Source organism: Pan paniscus, chromosome 1 (assembly GCF_029289425.2).
Source record: "Pan paniscus chromosome 1, NHGRI_mPanPan1-v2.0_pri, whole genome shotgun sequence".
NCBI lineage: Eukaryota > Metazoa > Chordata > Mammalia > Primates > Hominidae > Pan > Pan paniscus.
In genome coordinates, this window is record NC_073249.2 from 52,011,439 (window position 1) to 52,031,255 (window position 19,817).

Here is a 19,817-nt window from a genome sequence, read left to right on the forward strand (position 1 = left end):
AGTAAATGCACAGACATTTAAATCAAGTGGCAATGTCCCATTCTCATTTTAATTTGAGTGTTGCAACTATGGTCACAAATAGTTATGACAAGATATGAGCATATTTTGCCAAATTTTTTTTTGAAATGATTTTGGAGAATTAGAGAATAGTAACCACTACTGCCTCTAGAGGCATGGTTCAATTCTAGTCATTAAAATATCTAAATGGATCTTTAGATTTTTCTCAATTACCTTACCAAATGAGACTTTTGGTTTCTCTGGGCCATGGTAACTTGCTTTACCTGCTGGAAATTCTAGAAGAAACCTTGAATAAAAGTTAATCCTCCTTCAGGGGGTCTTGATTCCTCTCACTAGGATTCTCTGCCTCCTTGAGTTCCTGTTTTCATTTGTCATCTTCCATGGTCTCATGCTCTCTCTATTTCTAACTCCCTGAGTATAATTCTGAGACTGTCAGTTAATTTTCTACTCTGGTATATATCATTTTTACATTATAAAAAGTTAGAAAAATTACGTTACATATGCAAATATTTTCAATATAGAAGGTAATTACACAAGTAGTGAAGAGTAATAAATACATTCTTAATTATAATACAAAAAAAGAACAGTTTATACCTGTATTTAACACTTGGAAAGGTTCTTTTGAATGGAGCTGTCAGTAAATGTACTATGCACAAATACATTTTTCAACATAATGGAAATTTTATTTTAATCTAACAACCAATAGAGCTATAAATACACATAGCGTGTAAAAAAGTAAACTGTATGTTTTCTATCTGCAGAATATAAAATGGACGTATAACAAATAAAAATAAAGTTGAATATCCAACTATTCGGGATGGAAGAAAGGCAAGGGAAATAGTAAGTTATTTATTAATAATTAATTATAAATATAGTAATCTCATTGATAAAAATAAATGATATTTTGAACTTCTTGGTACCATCAGGAAGATAAAGAGAAAGTTAACACTTGCTTTTCTACCTGAAGCCATTAAAAAAATTTTTTTTCTTTATACTACTATAACACAAGTGTTTTTAACAAATGTTACATAGGGACTTTTAGACTGGACAAGAGAGCATAGACTTGTCTCTCCCTGTTTCTCCCCACTAAGCATGACTAAAAACTACATGTAACAACCAAACAGAACTCTGAAAGGTGGAAGAGGAAGGTGAACTGGTTAGACGCCCCAGGACTAACAGCAAAGCATCAGGGCTTTTTATAACCTCCAGCAAAACACAAGGAGGTGCCTCCGTCCTGGTGTTTGCTGATCCCCGGTCAGCAACAGAAACAAGAGAAGGTGGCCGAGGTTGGCTCTTTCCTTCCCCAGATTGAACGAGAGTCCCACCTACAACACAAGGCGAGCCTGGAAGAATGGGCAAAGAGAATTAAACAAAGCCCTACTGATAAAAAAAAAAAAAAAAAAAAAGAAGAAGAAGAAGGAGAAGGAGAAGGAGGAGAAGGAGAAGGAGAAAAAAAGAAAAGAAAGAAAAGAAAAAAGAGCAGCCAGAGAAAGAGCTCACCTCCTCTGTTGCTGAGCCTCCCCTCTCCTCCCCTCCCCAGAGGCATCATATGGCAAGGGGGCCATGGCAAAAGGACTTATGCTACCACAATGGCCTGTTATGTGAAGTGTTTTCCTTCCTTAGCAGTTGTGAGACTCCCCATTTCCATCAAGAGATACCCTGTGAGTGGGGGATCAGTAAAGGGGATTATGCCACAACAGGTATTCAGCCTAGGAAATGCTCTCTACCCCCAGAGACAGGGAGAAGCTCACCACAACACCCACTAAAGGAGCCTCTTCATCTCCATAAATCAAAGACTCCCATTTCTCAGAAGGACATGGAACATTCTCACCTAAGGAAACACCTTCTGACCACTCAGGGATCATCAGTAGAGATCCTGGGAGGCCCAGTGGCACAAGGTAAGCCAAGGAGGTCAAAACAACACAGCAAAGAATCAGAAAATAAACTGATCATTGGACCCACGGTCCACATAAGTAGGCCAGGACCTGTTCTTAAAACCTAAAAAGGTGATTGTCTGCTAAATTCAAAAATTCAAAGAAGACATGGAGTCTCCTAACTTAATATCTAAAATGTCCAGCATACAATTCAAAATCATGTCATCACAAGGATCAGTAAAACCATAACTTGAATGAGAAAATAAAATGAAATGATGTCAACCCAGAGATAAATCAGATATTGGAATTATCTAACAAGAATTTTAAAACAACCAGCATAAAAATGATTTAAAAAGCAATTACAAATTCTCCTGAGATGAAGAAAAAACAGAAGTATCAGCAAAAACATATGTTGCTTAAAAGAACAAAATGGAAATTATAGACTTGTAAAAAACAATAGATGAAGTAACTCCCTGAATGGGCTCAATACTAGATGGGAGACAAAAAAGAATAGAATCAATGAACTTGAGTACAGATCAAAAGAATTTGCTCATTCTGAGCAAAAGGCAGAAAATAGACTGAAACAAAAATAAAAACAGAGCCTCAGAAACCTCTGGAAGCATAGCAAAAGACCCAATATTTGTATGATTAGAGTCCCAGAAGTGGGGGGAAAAAAAGGATCTGAAAGAATATGCAAAGAAAAATTGGCTGACAAGCCCCCAAATTTGCCAAAAGACATAAATCTACTGATTTTAAAAGGTGAGACTATCTCAAATAGGATAAACCCAAATAAGTTAACACCAAGTCATATTACAAATAAATTGCTGAAAAATAGACAAAGAAAAAATACTGAAAGCAGTTAGATAGAAATAATCTATTACCTATAGGGCAACGCCACTTTTCTTTTTCTTTTTTGCAAACATATTGAGTTTATTTTGAGTTTACTGAGTTTATTGCAGAACTGTAATAGGAAATGGGATTGTATAAAAAAAAAGAGATGGAGACAAAACTGGATGAGGGTTTCATACTGGATGTCCCATCCACAAGCCTCAGCAGCCCACCCACGGATCTGCCTGATTCTTTCGCATCAAGAAGTTGATCTTGTGAGCCATTTCCATACTGTAGATCCGCCGGCACTTTTCATAGCTTTCCCTCTGTCGCCGGCCGCATGGCTTCTCATAATACCGCTGAAACTTAATGTCCTCAGTGAGCCCATCCGTAGTGAGGATTCTGTTTAGGGTCCTCTATGCACCTTCCACGTTCCTTTCCTATACCATCACAGTCCTGGTGATGAACTTCAGATGTTTTGCCATGAACTTAGGTTTAAATCTCCATTCTGCAGAGCCACAAAGACCCGTTGCCAGGCATGGAAAGGACAGGGATGGCAAGGAGGCACCACAGGATGCCAACAACCACACACAGTTCCAAAAGGGCTTGGGTTGGGAGCTGGGAAAGTTCTCTTTGTTGGTCTTTGGAAAAGGGAGCAAAAGCCTGCAAACCTGCCTTCCTGCCGAGCCGGCCTTCCTTCCCCCAAACCCTGCACCCAGCACCACTTTACAATGATAGCAGATTTCTCATTTGAAACCATGGGGTGCAGAAAAAAAAGTTGTGTAGAATTTTTCAAGTTCCATGAGAAAAGAACTGTCAACCATGAATTCCACATTGAATAAAACTACTTATCAGGAATGAATGTGCAATAAACACATTCTCAAAGGAAAACCAAAAGAAATTGTCACTAGCATACCTACCCTCATAGAATGGCTAAAGAAAGCTCTGTAAACCTAAATAAAATGATTTTTTTAAAAAAGAAAGACTCTTCAGGCCTAAGGTGGAGAGGACAAACAATGGAGAATAGACACATGAGTAAACACAATGGAGTATCCTTCTTTTCATGAGTTTTTAAAATTATATGTAATGATTAAAATAAAAATTATAACACCATCTGATCCTCAAAACAAGGATATTTTAAAGTGAAGAAGGCGAAAAAAAAAAAACCTAAATAGAAGTGAAATTCCTACACTTCACTTGAAGTGGTAAAATACTGAAACCAATAGGCTGTGATCAGTCATACCCAGAGCAATCACTATGAAAATTACACAGAGCAATATATTTAAAAACACTATACAGAAATCAAGATGAAATCCTAAAAATAGTCAACTAATTCATAGGAAGTAAAGAGAAAGAAAGGAATCAAACAGAAAACACATAATAAAATCATAGAGCTAAGCCCTACAATATTAATAATTACTTAAACATAAATGGTCTAAATACATCAATTAAAAGGCAGAAATTGGCAAGATGAATTAAAAAAGCATGACCCAACAATTTGCTGTTTGATATGCTGTTTACAAGAAAACCATTTCAAATTTAATGACATAAATGGGTTGGAAATATAAGGGTGGAAAAATATATGCTGTGTAAATATAATTTTTTTAAAGGCAGGAATGGCTATAACAATATCAAATGAACTAGATTTCAAAGCAAGAAAAGAATATGAGAAAAAAAATCATTGCCTAATGATAAAAGGATCAGCACACCAGGAAGACATAATGACCCTAAATGTGTATATATCAAACAACAGAGCCTCAAAATACGTGAAGAAAAATTGATAGAACTGAAAGAAGAAAGAGACAAATCCATAATTATAGGTGGGGACTTTAACACCTCTCCTCTAAACAAGTAATGGACTGCTAGACAGTGCTATTCTGTATCAGTAAGGATATACAAAATGTGAACAACACCATCAGTCAATGGGATTTAATTGACATACATAGAAATCGCCTCTAAACAATAGCAGAACACATGTTGTTTTTTAATTTTTATTCAGGCAACCATGGAACATTTACCAAGATAGATTGTATCCTGTGCCAAAAAACAAACCCCAACAAATTTGAAATAATTTGAATTATTTGAAATTATACAGAATGTGTTCTCTAATCATAATGGCATCAAACTGAAAATCAATAACAGAAAGACAAGAGAAAAATTTCTAAACAGAAATTAAACAATTCAATTCTTATTTCTAAATAATCCATAGGTCAAAAAGGATGTCAAAAAGGAATTTTAAAAATACACAGAACAGTATTAAGATGGAAGTATGGCATATCAAAATATGTGGGATGCAGCTACTAAAGCACTATTGAGAGTTAAATTTATAATGCTTACATATTAGAAAAAAGAAAAGGTCTTAAATCAGTAATAAAACTTCCTACCTCAAGAAGCTAGAAAAACATAAATAAATTTAAAAAACAGAAAATAAACCCAAAGCAAACAGAAATAAGGATATAAAAAAGAACAGAAATCAATAAAATTGCAAATAGGAAAACAGAGAAAATAAAGGAAACCAAAAGCTATTTTTTTAAAAAAAAATCAGTAAAATTGATAAACCTGTAAAAAGGTGGACATAAAAGGGGAGAAAAGATATAAATAGTCAAAATTAGGAATAAAACAGAGAAATCATTACAGATTCTGTAGCCATTAAAAGAGTAATAAGGCAATATTATGAGCAACATTATGCTCAGAAGTTCAACAGAAAAATCAGCAATATAGAAGATCCGATCACTACAATCATCCAACATGATCTAATTGACATATATAGAAATACTCCATCCAACGACAGCAAAATACACAATTTTTAGAAAAAAAAGGACCAATCCCTTGAAATCCACAAATTGCCGAAAATAAGTATTCTTGATAGTCTTATAACAATACTGAAATTAAATTTGCAATTCAAAAGATCCAGAAAATGGAATCTCCAGGATCAGCTGATTTCCCTGAATATGTCTACTACATATTTAAAGAATAATTAACATCAATTTTACATACTCTCTTCCAGAAAATAGAAAATTAAGAAACATTTTCCAACTTATTTTATGAGGTCAATACTACCTTGATCATAAAACCAGACAAAGACAGTACAAAAAAAAAAAAAGAGAGAGAGAAAGAAAACTATAGACCAATAACTTTCATGAACTTAGAAGCAAAAAAGTCATAAAATATTAGCAAACTGAAAAAAAATACACCAAGTGGGATTTATTTCAGATGTGCAAGTCTGGTTCAATATTTGAAAATGAACCACTGCAATCTACCACATCAATAGGCTAAATAAGAAACTTACATGATAAATCAATTGCAGAAAATGCATCTGACCAAATGCAATACCCATTTATGGTTAAAAACTCTTAGCAAGTTAGGAGTAGAGAGGAACTACTTCAACTTGAAAAAGAGCATCTATAAAAATTCATAGCTAATGGTAAAAGACTGAATGCTTTCCCTCTAAAATGGTGAATGAAGCAAGACGTCTGCTCTCACAACTCGTACTCAACACAGTAAAATAAACAGCATGTGTATTGTAAAGGAAGAAATAACACCAGTCCTCTTTGCAGATGGCATAATTGTCCATGCAGACAATGCCCTGGAATCTACAAAAAGAAAATTCCTAGATCTCATAGGTGAGTTAAACAAAGTCTCACTATACACAATCAACAACCAAGAAACAATCATATTTTTATGTTCTAGCTCTTTAGCAAGTGGCATCTGTTGCTTATTACCAGGAGTAAAAGTCTGGACACGTTTGGCCACTGCATTTTGGTATTGGAGTCACCAAGGAAAACACAACACAGTCAAGTACTAGATGGAACAATGCTTTACTCACATAGAGAAGAGACAGAGCAAGGTCAGCTATGTAGTGACCCCATAAGCAGTCCCCATAAACAGCAGGGCCTCCTTGCAGCAGATGCGGGGCAGTTGGCAGCATGCAACCATTTCATGCTGCAGCAGAAGAACCTTTTGCCCTCCCCGCAGAAGAAAGTTATAGCAGTGGGGCTGGCTAGGTGCCATATGATACATATGTTTAAGCAGAACAAGGGAGTACATATTGAGTCTGAAACAGGGAAAGATATTCCCACACAAGGTGATAACTCCAGCATGGTCTGCGAGGACGCTTTATCTCTTGGGAAGGAAGTGTTCTAGGCCCAAGGCCCATTCTTATGTGGCTGAGTAGGGGTTTCAAAGGCCACATGCACAGTACTGCCTTTCCCAACACTAATAATGAATATGTAGAAACTGAATTAAAAACAGAATACTATTTACTATCCCTCAAAAGAAAATGAAATACTTAGGTATAACCTCACAAAAAACGCCCAGGGTCTGTATGTGGAAAATTACTCAACAGTTAAAAAAATAAAAACAACTCAACTAGGAAATAGGCAAAAAACATGGGGAGACATTTTCCTGCAAAAGACAAACAGATGTCAAACAAGCACATATAAGATGTTCAACATCACTAGGCATTAGGTAAATGCAAATTAAAACCACAGTGATATATCACTGCATACCTATCAACATGACTATTAAAAAAAACAGTGATAACATTAAATGCTGGTGAGAATGCAAAGAAATTGGATCACTCGTACATTGCTGGTGGGAATGCAAAATGGTACAGACATACTGGAAAACAGTTTGACAGTTTCTTAGAAAACTAAACCTGAAACTCATAGGAACCAGCAATTTTACTCCTGGGCATTTATCTTAGAGAAGTGAATATTTATATTCACACAAAAGCCTGTACAACAATGTTTCTAGCAGCTTTATTCAGCGGCTGTTATGAATTAATAGCTGAAAACTGAAACAATCTAGATGCCCTTCAATGGCTGAATGGTTAAAAAACCTTTGATATATACATACCATCGAATTTTACTTAGCAATGAAAAGGAACAAACTACTGATACACACAACCTCAATAAATCTCCAAAGAATGATGCTGAGTGGAAAAAAAAAAACTCCTATTCTAAAACTTTACATATTGCACGATTCCATTTATATAACATTCTTGGAATGACAAAATTATACAAGTGCAGAACAGATTAGTATTTGCCAGGGATAAGGGGTGAGGAGGCAGGGAAGGAGAGAGGTGGAATCCTTGTGATGATAATTGTTCTGGATGTGGACTTTGTCAATGTCAATATGCAAGTCTGATAACTGAACTATAGTTTTGCAACATGGTACTATTGGGAAAATTAGGTAAAGCATACATGGGCCTCCCTGTATTTCTTAAAACTGCACATAAATATACTATTATCATTTAAAAAGTTATTTAAAAACAAAATATAGAAAAACGTGTAGACATAAAAATATGTGACATAGTAGGCAGGAGGATAAACTTAGAATCAGAAGATCTAGGTTCGTATCCCCAGTGTACCAGTTTTAGCTATTGTGTCAAATTGGTTATCTGTTTGCAAAACTTATTTTCTCTTTATTTTAGGTACACAGAAAGACTAGATTTTCTCGTCTTTTCTGCAATTAAATGTAGTTACATGATTACATTTGACCAATAATATGTGGGTAAAAGAGATATTAATTACTTGTAGTGGTTGGCCCATAAAATCTGCAGGTGTCACGCTCCATTTTCTTTCCTTCTCCAGTAGCTTGCTTCAGAAGAGCACAGCAAATTTGGAAGTAACATTTTGAAGCGGGGGAAAAACATAGAGGAGCCTGTGACCCTGAATTGCCATTTGTAGGACAACTGATGATGGGAACCCAGTTTTGGAATTCACATGAGTGAAACATAAACCATTGCATTAAGCCACAGAGATTTGGGGCAGCCAAGGACATCTTAACTCATATAGTCATTCCTGGCAGCTCTTCAGAAATCAAGCCCAACACTTTTCTGGAACATTCTACTGTCTCTCCTTTTAGATCTGCAGATTCAAGGGGTCACCCATTTCCTTTTATTTGATGAGGTAATATTAGCAATGTCCTTTGACTTTCACAGAATCACCGCTTTATGACCCTAAAACCAATATTTAAAAAATTATTTATAATGCCTTCACCTTATTCCAAGAAAAATATAAAGTAGCTGGCGAAAATGCATACACTAGACCAAAATCAAATAATTTAGAAACAAATTTTTGAAAAGAGGCAATAGTAAGAAACAGAAACAGGAAATTTAAATATCCCCAGAGGTGAGGTAAATACACAAATATATTTCAGAAAGACCTGTATGTTTGCAGATCTCATATTTATTTCTAGCAGCTTACATAATTGGGAAATATGATATATTATAAGATTTATTTCATGCATTTAATCAGTTGAGTCACATCAAGATTTATTTGGATGCATTTTTTAAACTAGGGTGGAAAGCATGCATGATAGAAGTTGTTCAGGGAAAATACCACTTTCCTGATATTGACACCTGGGGAATTTTTTTCCTGTATGTTCTCCTTGAAAGGTCAGTGAATAAGGAAATAAACATTTTTTTTTTATCGACCTTGCAGCAAACACTGCCACAAATCAAAGATCATTAAACTTCAAAACTGAAACATTGAAAGAGAATCCTAAGTGTAAATAGACACCCCCTTCTTTTCTTATTTCTCATTTACTTTTCTCAGAAATCCTCAACAACAACTGATAATATTTTCCAGAGGCATCACTTAATCTATTGAGAAAGAAATATGATAGAGATCTAGATTGTAATTGGTTTTCTCAGTGATATCAATGCAATTGTAGGTAAATTGCTAGCCATTAATGAATTGGGGAATGCCTCAATAATTCTGAAAATTTTCAGAACAGAAAGCAGACAATACAAAACTGTTCATTGGATCACATACATGCAAATTTCCTCTGGGTTTTAGGTAAGCAAGTTGTGAAAAAAAAAGAGTAATTTAAATTTGATATGTGGAATGACTTTAGCTACAGAATCGTTGAGGAAGATTACTTGAGACTAGGTCATTTTTCCCAGCGTAAATACAAGTACAATAACTTTTCTAGCAAATTTGAATAACATAAAATTTAACATCATTATCAAATTTGATAGCATAAAAATTTCAACATTTTCTGTGTGTAACGTAAAGAACTTGAGATGCACTCCAGTTCCCAGTATAACATATAAAAATGTCATCCCTTTCATTCCTCCTTTATCCCTCTTTTTAATATTTCTCTCGTGATTTGAGGAATTCTGAAATGTGAAACAAGATACTTTTCATGCCCACAAGGGGGACCCTTTGCACCACAGCAGCAGAGTTTACACAGTACAGCTCTTCCTGCTAATACACCATTTGGTTAAAGCCATGGTCTGCCATAAAATACCAGAAAGTCAAGTCATATCCCATCTCCTTGGCCTCACCTGTGAATCCAGGCTGACAGATACAGACATAACCTGAGGCTTCATGGTAGCTGAAAGAAGAAGGCAGTCCAGTGATGCGTCCATATTGTTTCTCTGAGGACAGCTCCACACATTCCCCATTGGACTGGCAGGGGTTACTATTGCATTCATTGATGTCGATCTCACACTGGGCACCTGTGTATCCTGCATGATGAAAATTCAGAGAAGCTGCTAAGTCAAAGGTGTTGAATTGTAGCGCATTTGCCTAAAAGGAGGTTGACTGCTATACTGGCATTGATTTAACAAGTTGATGTGCCTGCCCTCAAGGAGCTGGTAAGGGGAATCTGGTAAGAGGAGGCTTAGTGGAAACAAGTACTAGTATCAGTAAAATCACTTAAATAATTTTGACCAAAAAATTTTAAAGAAAAATTTGATTAATAAGACTTGAAATAAAATTAGATGTCAGTATAACCTGGATTTAACGTGAACATTTTAATGAAAGGCTCCAATTTTTCAAATACTCATTTGTGAATTTGTATTTAAAAATATTTCAATAGCTGAGAAGTCAGCAAATATCCACAAAACCAAACTAAATTCTCTTAAAACTCAAAGTAAAGGTAAATCCTTATTTCATAACATTCAATGAAACAGAATAAGAGGTTGTTTTAAATTTGCATGGACTTAGCTGGATTATTTTATTAGGACCAGGAATAAGAACAGTAAAACATGATTTGTCACTTCATAGATAATTAAAACATTAAATATCAATGAAAGTTCTCTACTTGAACTTTTTCTTTGCTTTTATAAATACGAGCAACTGTAAGAAATACATACAGTTCTAGTGTATGTGACTGTTTTAACATAACTGGAACTGTATTATCTGCATTCTTTAGCAACTTGCTTTATTCACTCCCTTGCACAGTCTAGCCATGTTAGTAATATAGATCTAACTCACAATTTTTAACCACTGCCAAGTATTTCAGAATATAGATGTGCCATGCCTTAACCATTGTCTTACAGTTTAACCTTTGTTTTATGTACATTTTTGCTATTGCAATGTTGCAATTAATATCATTATGAGAGGTGACAGTGTGCTGGCAGCCCTCGCAGCCCTCGCTCGCTCTGGCCGCCTCCTCGGCCTGGGCACCCACTCTGGCCACGCTTGAGGAGCCCTTCAGCCCGCCATTGCATTGTGGGAGCCCCTCTCTGGGCTGGCTGAGAATGGAGTCGGCTCCCTCAGACTGTGGGGAGGTGTGGAGGGACAGATGCGTGTGGGAACCGAGGCTGCACGGGCGCTTGCGGGGCTGCGTGAGTTCTGGGTGGGCGTGGGCTTGCCGGCCCAAAACTCAGAGCGGCCGGCCGGCGCCGCTGCCCACGGCACTGAGGGGCTTAGCATCCAGGCCAGCAGCTGCGGAGGGTACGCAGGAGCCCCCAGCAGTGCCGGCACACCAGTGCTGCACTGGAATTCTCACCAGGCCTCAGCTGCCTCCCCTCAGGGCAGGGCTCGGAACCTGCAGCCCGCCATGCCTGAGCCCCCCACAATCCCCCAGGGCTCCTGAGCAGCCCCAGCTTCCAGGATGAGTGCCACCCCCTGCTCCGCGGTGCCGGGTCCCATCAACCGCCCAAGGGCTGAGTAGTGCCAGCGCACTGCGCGGGACTGGTGGGCAGCTCCACCTGCGGCCCCTGCATGGGATCCAGTAGCTGAAGCCAGCTGGGCTCCTGAGTTTAGTAGGGATTTGACCTTTATGTCTAGCTAAGGGATTGTGGATGCACCAATCAGCACCCTGTGTCTAGCTCAAGGTTTGTGGATGCCCAATGGGCACTCCGTATCTAGCTAATCTGGTGGGGACTTGAAGAATATTTATGTCTAGCTAAGGGATTGTAAATACACCAACCAGCACTCTGTGTCTAGCTTAAGGTTTGTAAACACATCAATCAGCACCCTGTGTCTAGCCCAAGGTTTGTGGATGCACCAATCGGCACTCTGTATCTAGCTAATCTAGTGGGACTTGGAGAATCTTTATGGCTAAGGGATTGTAAATACACCAATCAGCACTCTGTGTCTAGCTCGAGGTTTGAAAATGCACCAATCAGTGCTCTGTCAAAATGGACCAATCAGCTCTCTGTAAAACAGACCAATCGGCTCGCTGTAAAATGGACCAATCAGCAGGATGTGGGTGGGGGGGGCCAGATAAGGGAATAAAAGCAGGCTGCTGGAGCCAGCAGTGGCAACCTGCTGAGGTCACGTTGTGCACTGTGGAGGCTTTGTGCTTTTGCTTGTTGCAATAACTCTTGCTGTTGCCCACTGTTTGGGTCCACACTGACTTTATGAGCTGTAGCACTCGCCATGAAGGTCTGCAGCTTCACTCCTGAGACCGACAAGACCACGAACCCTCCAGGAGGAATAAACAACTCTGGACGGGAGGAACGAACAACTCCAGACGCGGCCAGACGTCCCATCTTAAGAGTTGTAACACTCACTGCAAAGGTCTGGGCTTCACTCTTGAAGCCAGCAAGACCACGAACCCACCAGAAGGAAGAAACTCTGAACACGTCCGAACATCAGAAAGAACAGACTTCGGACACCCCATCTTTAAGAACTGTAACACTCACTGCGAGGGTCCGTGGCTTCATTCTTGAAGAGTCAATCAGACCAACAACCCACCGATTTCGGACACAATTATACATGGCTGTCTGTGTAAGCGTTTTGAGTTTAACCCTACAGTTTATGCCTAGAGATTGAATTTGTGGGTCATAAGTAATGTACATTTTTAATTTTAATAAAAGCTGCCAAACATCTCTAGTTGTGTACCATTTGCACATTACCAGCAGTGGATGATTGTGAATGTGGCTCAAAACGTTTGCCAACGTTTGCTATCACCAAATATATAAATTTTACCAGCTGGTTGGATAAAATATAGTATCTCACTGTTACTTTGGTTTACGTTTTCCCCGGTTAATATTGAGCTGAACATTTTGGGGTTTTTTTTTTTTTTTTTTTTTTTTAACCATTTCATATTTTTTCATGTTTTTTTCATTAGGCTGTTTTCCATATTGATTTGTAAGAGTATTTATATACTATGTATACTGCTAGCCCCAAAATGTAAATTTAGTAGGATGCACATAGAACACTGATGGTCAATAGGATAGCATCAAATGTTTTGTAACATGGTAAAAGAAATGTATAAAGTTTTTTTTATTTTTTATTTATTTATTTATATATTTTTGAGACGGAGTCTCACTCTGTAGCCCAGGGTGCAGGGCATTGGTGTGATCTTGGCTGACTGCAGCCTCCGTCTGCTGGGTTCAAGTGATTCTCCTGCCTCAGCCTCCCAAGTAGCTGGGATTACAGGCGTGTGCCACCATGCCCGGCTAATTTTTGCATGTTTAGTAGAGACGAAGTTTCACCATGTTGGCCAGTCTAGTCTCGAGCTCCTGACCTTAGGTGATCCACGCGCCTCGGCCTCCCAAAGTGCTAGGATTACAGGCGTGAGCCACCTCATATTTTTAAAGAAACACAATTCAACTTCACAGTCGCCTAAGGCCCTTTGCAATATCATTTAACTCTGCTGAGAAATGTTTTGGAAACAATTTACAGTTGAGAATTATAAAACTTGTAAACTAAATCATAGTATGTCTTTACTTTAAAATCATTCAACAACTTCCCCTTTCACATAGAAAGGAATTCAACATCCTTAACATAACTGTAAAAACTCCCTGCATTCCCACAGCCTTCGTGATGTTTTTCTCTCTTCTAGAAAACTCTCCTTCAAGTGTTTTCCTGGCTAACTCTTACTCAGTTTTCAGACTTACTCAGTTTTCAGCAATACAGTTATCTTGTATTGCTTTCTCAGAATAACTTTCCATCATGGGCAGATATAAATAAGATCCCCTTATTTTCTCTCATGCCACCCAATTCTTTTCTTTCATTGCTCTCATTGTAATTTTAAATATATATTGATTTGTGTATATGGTTTCCTCCCTCAGCAGGCTGTGTGCTTCACAAAACAGAGACTGTGTTCATTTTATTTACCACTCCAGGACTGAGCAATATGTAAGCAGTAGACCTTCAATCACTAGTACTACTCAAAGATTGAAAATAACAATTTAGATTATAATCCTAGTTTAGCACATAAACCAGGGAATTGACTATTAATAAGCAAATAATGAGATTGTAATGTGTTTGCTGATTTTGTATTAGTTTTAATAAACACCTAAATGAGATCATATGTTAAATCATAACCACAACATAAATTCTGCAGCTCAACAGTGTAATAATATATTTTTTACAAAAAGACCCTTGGGGCCTTTCTCAACAATCTGAAGAAGAAACTTAGAGTCAAAAAGTTAAAAAAAAAAAAGGAAAGTAAAATAACATGTCAGATCAAGACCCAACAATCCTTTGTAGTGACCCCCCCAACAAAGATCATTCAGAGTCTCTTAAACTTGAATGTCTACCTTTTGAATATTATTATTTCATACTTAAGATTCTTCAAATACATTAATAGTTTTTACAATAAGTTTTTATTAACTGGTATTTGTTGTGCCACAATGGACTTATTGAAGAAAGGCTGGACTATTTTCAATTTTCTTCTCATTCTAAGACTCGAGACACACATAAGCCAGGTTAGGGAGTAATTTAGAATCATCATAAATCCTTTTTTTTGCTTTTCTGGCTCATGCATTATCTCATTCCAATCGTGAACATTAGGAAGGTTCTGATTTATAGTCTTGCCAGTCCTGTCCACACCACTGAGGCCCTGTGGGGATTTTATTTGCTGCTTTCTTTAACCATGTATATAAATAGACTCCTTCAGTCAAGACTGTATTCAATAGTTTTAACAAGTTTTTCTATAAAACTCTGAACAAATAAACAACATGATACTGAGTCACATCCCTGGGGTTCTTATATTATGTTTGTTAACAATTCCAATCACATCTGGGCATCAGGACATCTTTTAAAGTAAGCATTTAAGGTGACTGACACTTCTTGTAATTATTAATTACTTCTGAAATGAGGATCCTAGGCAGTTATAGCAGTGGATTCTTGCCATTGTGTTCTGTGGCAGTGAAGTCATGAGCTGAAGAAATGGTCTCCTTTTCTTAGATATAGAGTAGTTTGTAGTGTTAACTTTTATCTTTGTATACAACAGCAAGATAGGTTACAAGGGTATTCAGGATGTTCTATCTAGGCAAAATTACCATCCATGCAGTAACCCAAGGCAGAAACCCAGAGGCAGAACTGTCCTAAACCTGTGCCCTTTTCTCACTCCCCACATCATTTCCAGCTCCTACGTGACTCTCAGGACTACCCCTCGCCCCGACCTCAACCACTATTGTCTTCATTCTAGCAAACAGGCTCATCTCTTCAAACTATCTAGGAATCTTCTCACTAGATGTCCCTGCCTTTAGTGTTATTTTCTTCGATCATCTGCCATGAAGCCAGGGAACTCTTTTGAAATTAATAAAGCAAATTTTGTTATTTCTCTGCCCCGTAGTTGGCAGGGCAGATATGGAGTTTTGTGATTTGGCTTTAGTCCTGCTCCCCAGTTCAATGTTTCTACCTCCAGCCCTACACAGTCCAGTATTTTTGCAATCATTCAAAGTTCCACAATTGGACATGCTCTTTTCTTTTTTTCTCTTTTCTTCTCCTTTTTTTTTTTTTTTTGCCAAGTCTCACCCTCTCGCCCTGGAGTACAGGCTGGAGTGCAGTGGCGTGATCTCGGCTCACTGCAACCTCCGCCTCCCAGGTTCAAGTGATTCTCCTGCCTCAGCCTCCTGAGTAGCTGGGATTACAGGCATGCGCCACCACACCCGGCTAATTTTTTTTTTTTTTTTTTTTTGTATTTTTAGTAGAGATGGGGTTTCACCATGTTGGCCAGGCTGGTCTCAAACTCCTGACCTCAAGTGATCTGCCTGCTTTGGTCTCCCAAAGTGCTGGCATTACAGGTGTGAGCCAAGGCGCCCAGCCAGACATGCTCTTTTCTATGGGTGCCTGTCACCTTTCTTGCTTCTTTCTTTCTTCTTCTCCTTCCGTTCTTCATTTATTAAATAAGTAATGGACTATACAACTTCCTAATTTTGATATTTATTTAACTTTTACTTAGTGCTTACTATGGTCCAGGATAAGCCAGGAGTTTTATATACATTACTGGATTTATCTCTGAAACAGCTCCATCCTGTGGATATTATAAATGAGGAAACTGAGGCTCAGAGCAGTAATTTGTCCAAAGTCACACAGCTAGTGAATACATTTATGGAACTTAGTCATCTTTAGCATATCTAAAATGGTGCCTCTTTGATCAAGCTATCCCTGCACTTCTTCTCTATTCATTTTTACAGAATTTATTATAGCCTCTTATTGTACCAAAAATTGTACTATATACATTTTGACATATGTCAAATTTAGGCTCCTTGGAGGAAGGGACGATACCTTTTATATTCCCAGATCCCTATTGTATTAGCCACTGAAATCCATGTGGCTTAAATGCTTGAATCCATGAATGAATGGAACATGTGCTAATTGGGTTTCTTGAGGTAGATGTTCTTAACTGCCTGACTCCATTACAAACTCTCGCCCTCCTACATAATTTCCACCTCATGGTATAGAACTTGCTACATAGTTGCCCTTTTTTGAGTGCTTAATATGTGCAAGGCTCTATTTTTACAATTTTACTTTTCATAATAATACTACAAGTAAAGTATTTTTATCCCTCTTTTGCAGATGAGGAACTTAAAGATGAAGAGGAAACTCACCCGAGTTCACTCAGTTAATAAACAGGAAACATATCCTACTCCTAAACCATCCACTCCGCCCTCTGCTTCTGGACAGAGATCTTTCATGAGTGTTGGTTGATGACAAGAACATGAAACTACATAGTTTGGAAAATTTTCAGTTTTAAGTCAAGTTGATGACCAAAGGTTAGCAAATATTCCTCATTTATTATCTGCAAGTGGGAAGACATAGCATATATAGATTTCCAAGCCACAGCATTCCAAACTTCCTTTTATATTTTCATTTATTTTTCCTATAAAATATATTTAACCAAAGATGTTAAATGTTTCTTAGGCAATAGGATATCTTTCAACCAGAAGCTATTACTGATTAGATTGACTAGTCTCCAGGTTTCCTTTCCACCCACAAGATTATCATTTTCTTAGACAATAAAGTCAGTGGGGAGAGAGAGACAGATGATCAGTAAGCTTATATAACTAGGCCTTGAGTAATCATAAGTTTATCATTTTTTTCCGAGTAAATAAAGCAAGAAGAGATAGGAGATGCTGTATCTTTTATTTTTATCAAAAAATCCTAATGAGAATTAGATTTTAAAAAAGAGTCATGCATCACTTAAAGACAAACATTTGTTCTGAGAAGTAAGTCATTACACAATTTCATCATGGTGTGAAAATCATAGAGTGTACTTATACAGACCTAAATGTTATAGCTGACTACATACCTAGGCTATAGGGTATAGTCTATTGCTGCTAGGCTACAAACCTGTACAGCATGTTACTGTACTGAATAGGCAACTGAAACACAATGGTATTTGTGTATCTAAACATACTTAAACATACAAAAGGTACAATAAAAACACAGTATAAGAGATTTTTTTAAGTGGTACACCTGTGTAGGGTACTAACATGAATAGAGCTTGGAGGTCTGGAAGTTGCTCTTGAGAGTCAATGAGTAATGAATGAATGTGAAAGCCTACAACATTATTGTATACTACTGTAGATTTTATAAATACTGTATGCTTAGGCTACTCTAGGTTTATTAGAAAATTTTCTGTCTTAAATTAAAAACTAACCTTAGTGTACTAGAACTTTTTCACTTTATAAATTTTTCAAATTTTTAAACCTTTTGGCTCTTAAATAATGCTTAGCTTAAATCACAAACACATGTACAGCTGTATAAAATAATTTCTTTATGGGCCGGGCGCAGTGGCTTATGCCTGTAATCCCAGCACTTTGGGAGGCTGAGGCGGGCGGATCACAAGGTTAGGAGATTAAGCCCATCCTGGCTAACACGGTGAAACCCCGTCTCTACTAAAAATACAAAAAATTAGCGGGGCATGGTGGCAGGCACCTGTAGTACCAGCTACTCGGGAGGCTGAGGCAGGAAAATGGTGTGAACCCGGGAGGCGGAGCTTATAGTGAGCGGAGATCACACCACTGCATTCCAGCCTGGGCGACAGAGAGAGACTCCGTTTCAAAAAATAAAAATAAATAAATAAATAATAAATAATTTCTTTACATCTTATTTTATTTTGAATTTTTTAAGCTTTTAAACCTTTTATTAAAAATTAAGAACCAAACACACACCATAGTCTAGGCCTACATGGAGTCAGGATTATCAATATCACTGTCTTCTACCTCCACATCTTGTCCCACTGAAATGTCTTCAGCAACAATAACACACATGAAGCTGTCATCTCCTATGACAACAATGCATTCTTTTGGAATACTTCCTGAGGGACCACCACAATCCCATGGATAGTGAGTGATACTACAATGTTAAGACAGCCATGACATCACTAGGCAGTAGGAATTGTTCAGCTCTATTGTAATCTTACAGGACCACGGTTGTATATGTGGTCCGTCATTGACCAAAATGTTGTTATGCAATGCAAAGCTGTATGTCAGGCAGTTTGTTTTGCAAAATTAGCATCAATATTTGCCTATGGCCTGTAATGTAACACAAATGTTACATACTGTTTTCTATTGATTCTTGTATCACCTCTATACTCAAGTCTAATTATCCTCTATATGTAAACTTTAATTATGGTTGATAGATAATTAACTTTTTATTATATTAACAAATATAACTCTTTACATTATAAATGCCTAAGAGAATACAAGTTTCTAATAGTTTAACATTATTTCATGGATTTCTGTATATTCCTGCCATATAAGAGAACATCTTGGAAGAAAAGAGAGCATCTTCCAGTGAATTTTTCTCCATGAAGATCATGCCGAAGTTCATCTTTCCACTGATTTTTCCCCTCTATTCCTCTAGAGGGTTATGATCATTGGGCAGCTTGGTAACCTACTTCAGACTACATTTAGTATAGCAGTAAATATGTGTGAGCACTGAAGAATAAAACTAAACAATAATAGCTAGAAGAAATTGATTTAAAACATTTAACAACAATAATTTTTCATTTCATTTTCTATAAGCGATATGTTTATTCTAAACAAATGAAAAATAATTGGTGGAAGGTATTTTGTCACTCACCAGGCCAGCAGTGACAAGTGTAATTGTCAACACTGTCCTCACATGTAGCATTATTGTGACAAGGTTTTGACCAACAAAGAGGCATCAAGGTCTCACAGTGTGTCCCTGTGAATCCACTACCCGTGCAGTTACAGCTATATCTGGAAAGTAAATGAAATTTTCATGTCAACTCTTGGTCATATTGAGATCAGATGTCTTTATACTGTTTCTTCATCTGTCCATCAACCCAAGACCCATGGCATCGTCTTACTACCTCAAAAACTCTGGGGAATTATCTATACAGGACTGAATGCATGATTTATTTCCATATTAATGTCTTATTAACTTTAAAAAATTTAAAGTACAGGTTCATGCAAACCATGACTATTTACTTCAGTTTCTTCATTCATAAATTGAATATAGTACCTATATTACAAGGTTATTGTGACAATTAAGTATGCATATAAAGAATAGACACAGTATCCCACATATCTGAAGTACTAAATGTGTTGCTGCTAAATAGCACTTAATAAAATTGTTAATATTTTTAAGGTGGTAGAGAATGATTTATACCATCATGGCACTCTGTTATACAGAGAGCCCATTAATA

General features: G+C 37.2%; 2 protein-coding genes across 13 annotated transcripts in view; both read right to left on the bottom strand.

Moving 5' to 3' along the window:
- Positions 1 to 19,817, bottom strand: part of CRB1 (crumbs cell polarity complex component 1) — a 281,528-nt gene that overhangs the window by 115,710 nt on the left and 146,001 nt on the right. For 10 of the 12 annotated variants that reach the window (XR_008624762.2, XM_063598016.1, XM_055110116.3 and 7 more), the window contains exons 4-5: positions 19,229 to 19,368; positions 10,015 to 10,197 (exon numbers count right to left, since the gene is read on the bottom strand). Coding sequence is in view for 11 of the 12 variants with exons in the window: in XM_063598016.1 (XP_063454086.1) it covers positions 10,015 to 10,197; positions 19,229 to 19,368 (323 nt within the window). In the remaining variant the exon portion in view is untranslated. The remainder of the gene's footprint in view (positions 1 to 10,014; positions 10,198 to 19,228; positions 19,369 to 19,817) is intronic. The other 2 variants (XM_034943070.4, XM_003823077.5) reach the window with 1 other exon arrangement.
- LOC117976651 (small ribosomal subunit protein bS21m-like) lies at positions 787 to 3,343 on the bottom strand. The gene is given in 1 exon segment (XM_034943170.3): positions 787 to 3,343. A coding segment is annotated over 1 exon segment (264 nt). The 5' UTR covers positions 3,206 to 3,343; the 3' UTR covers positions 787 to 2,941.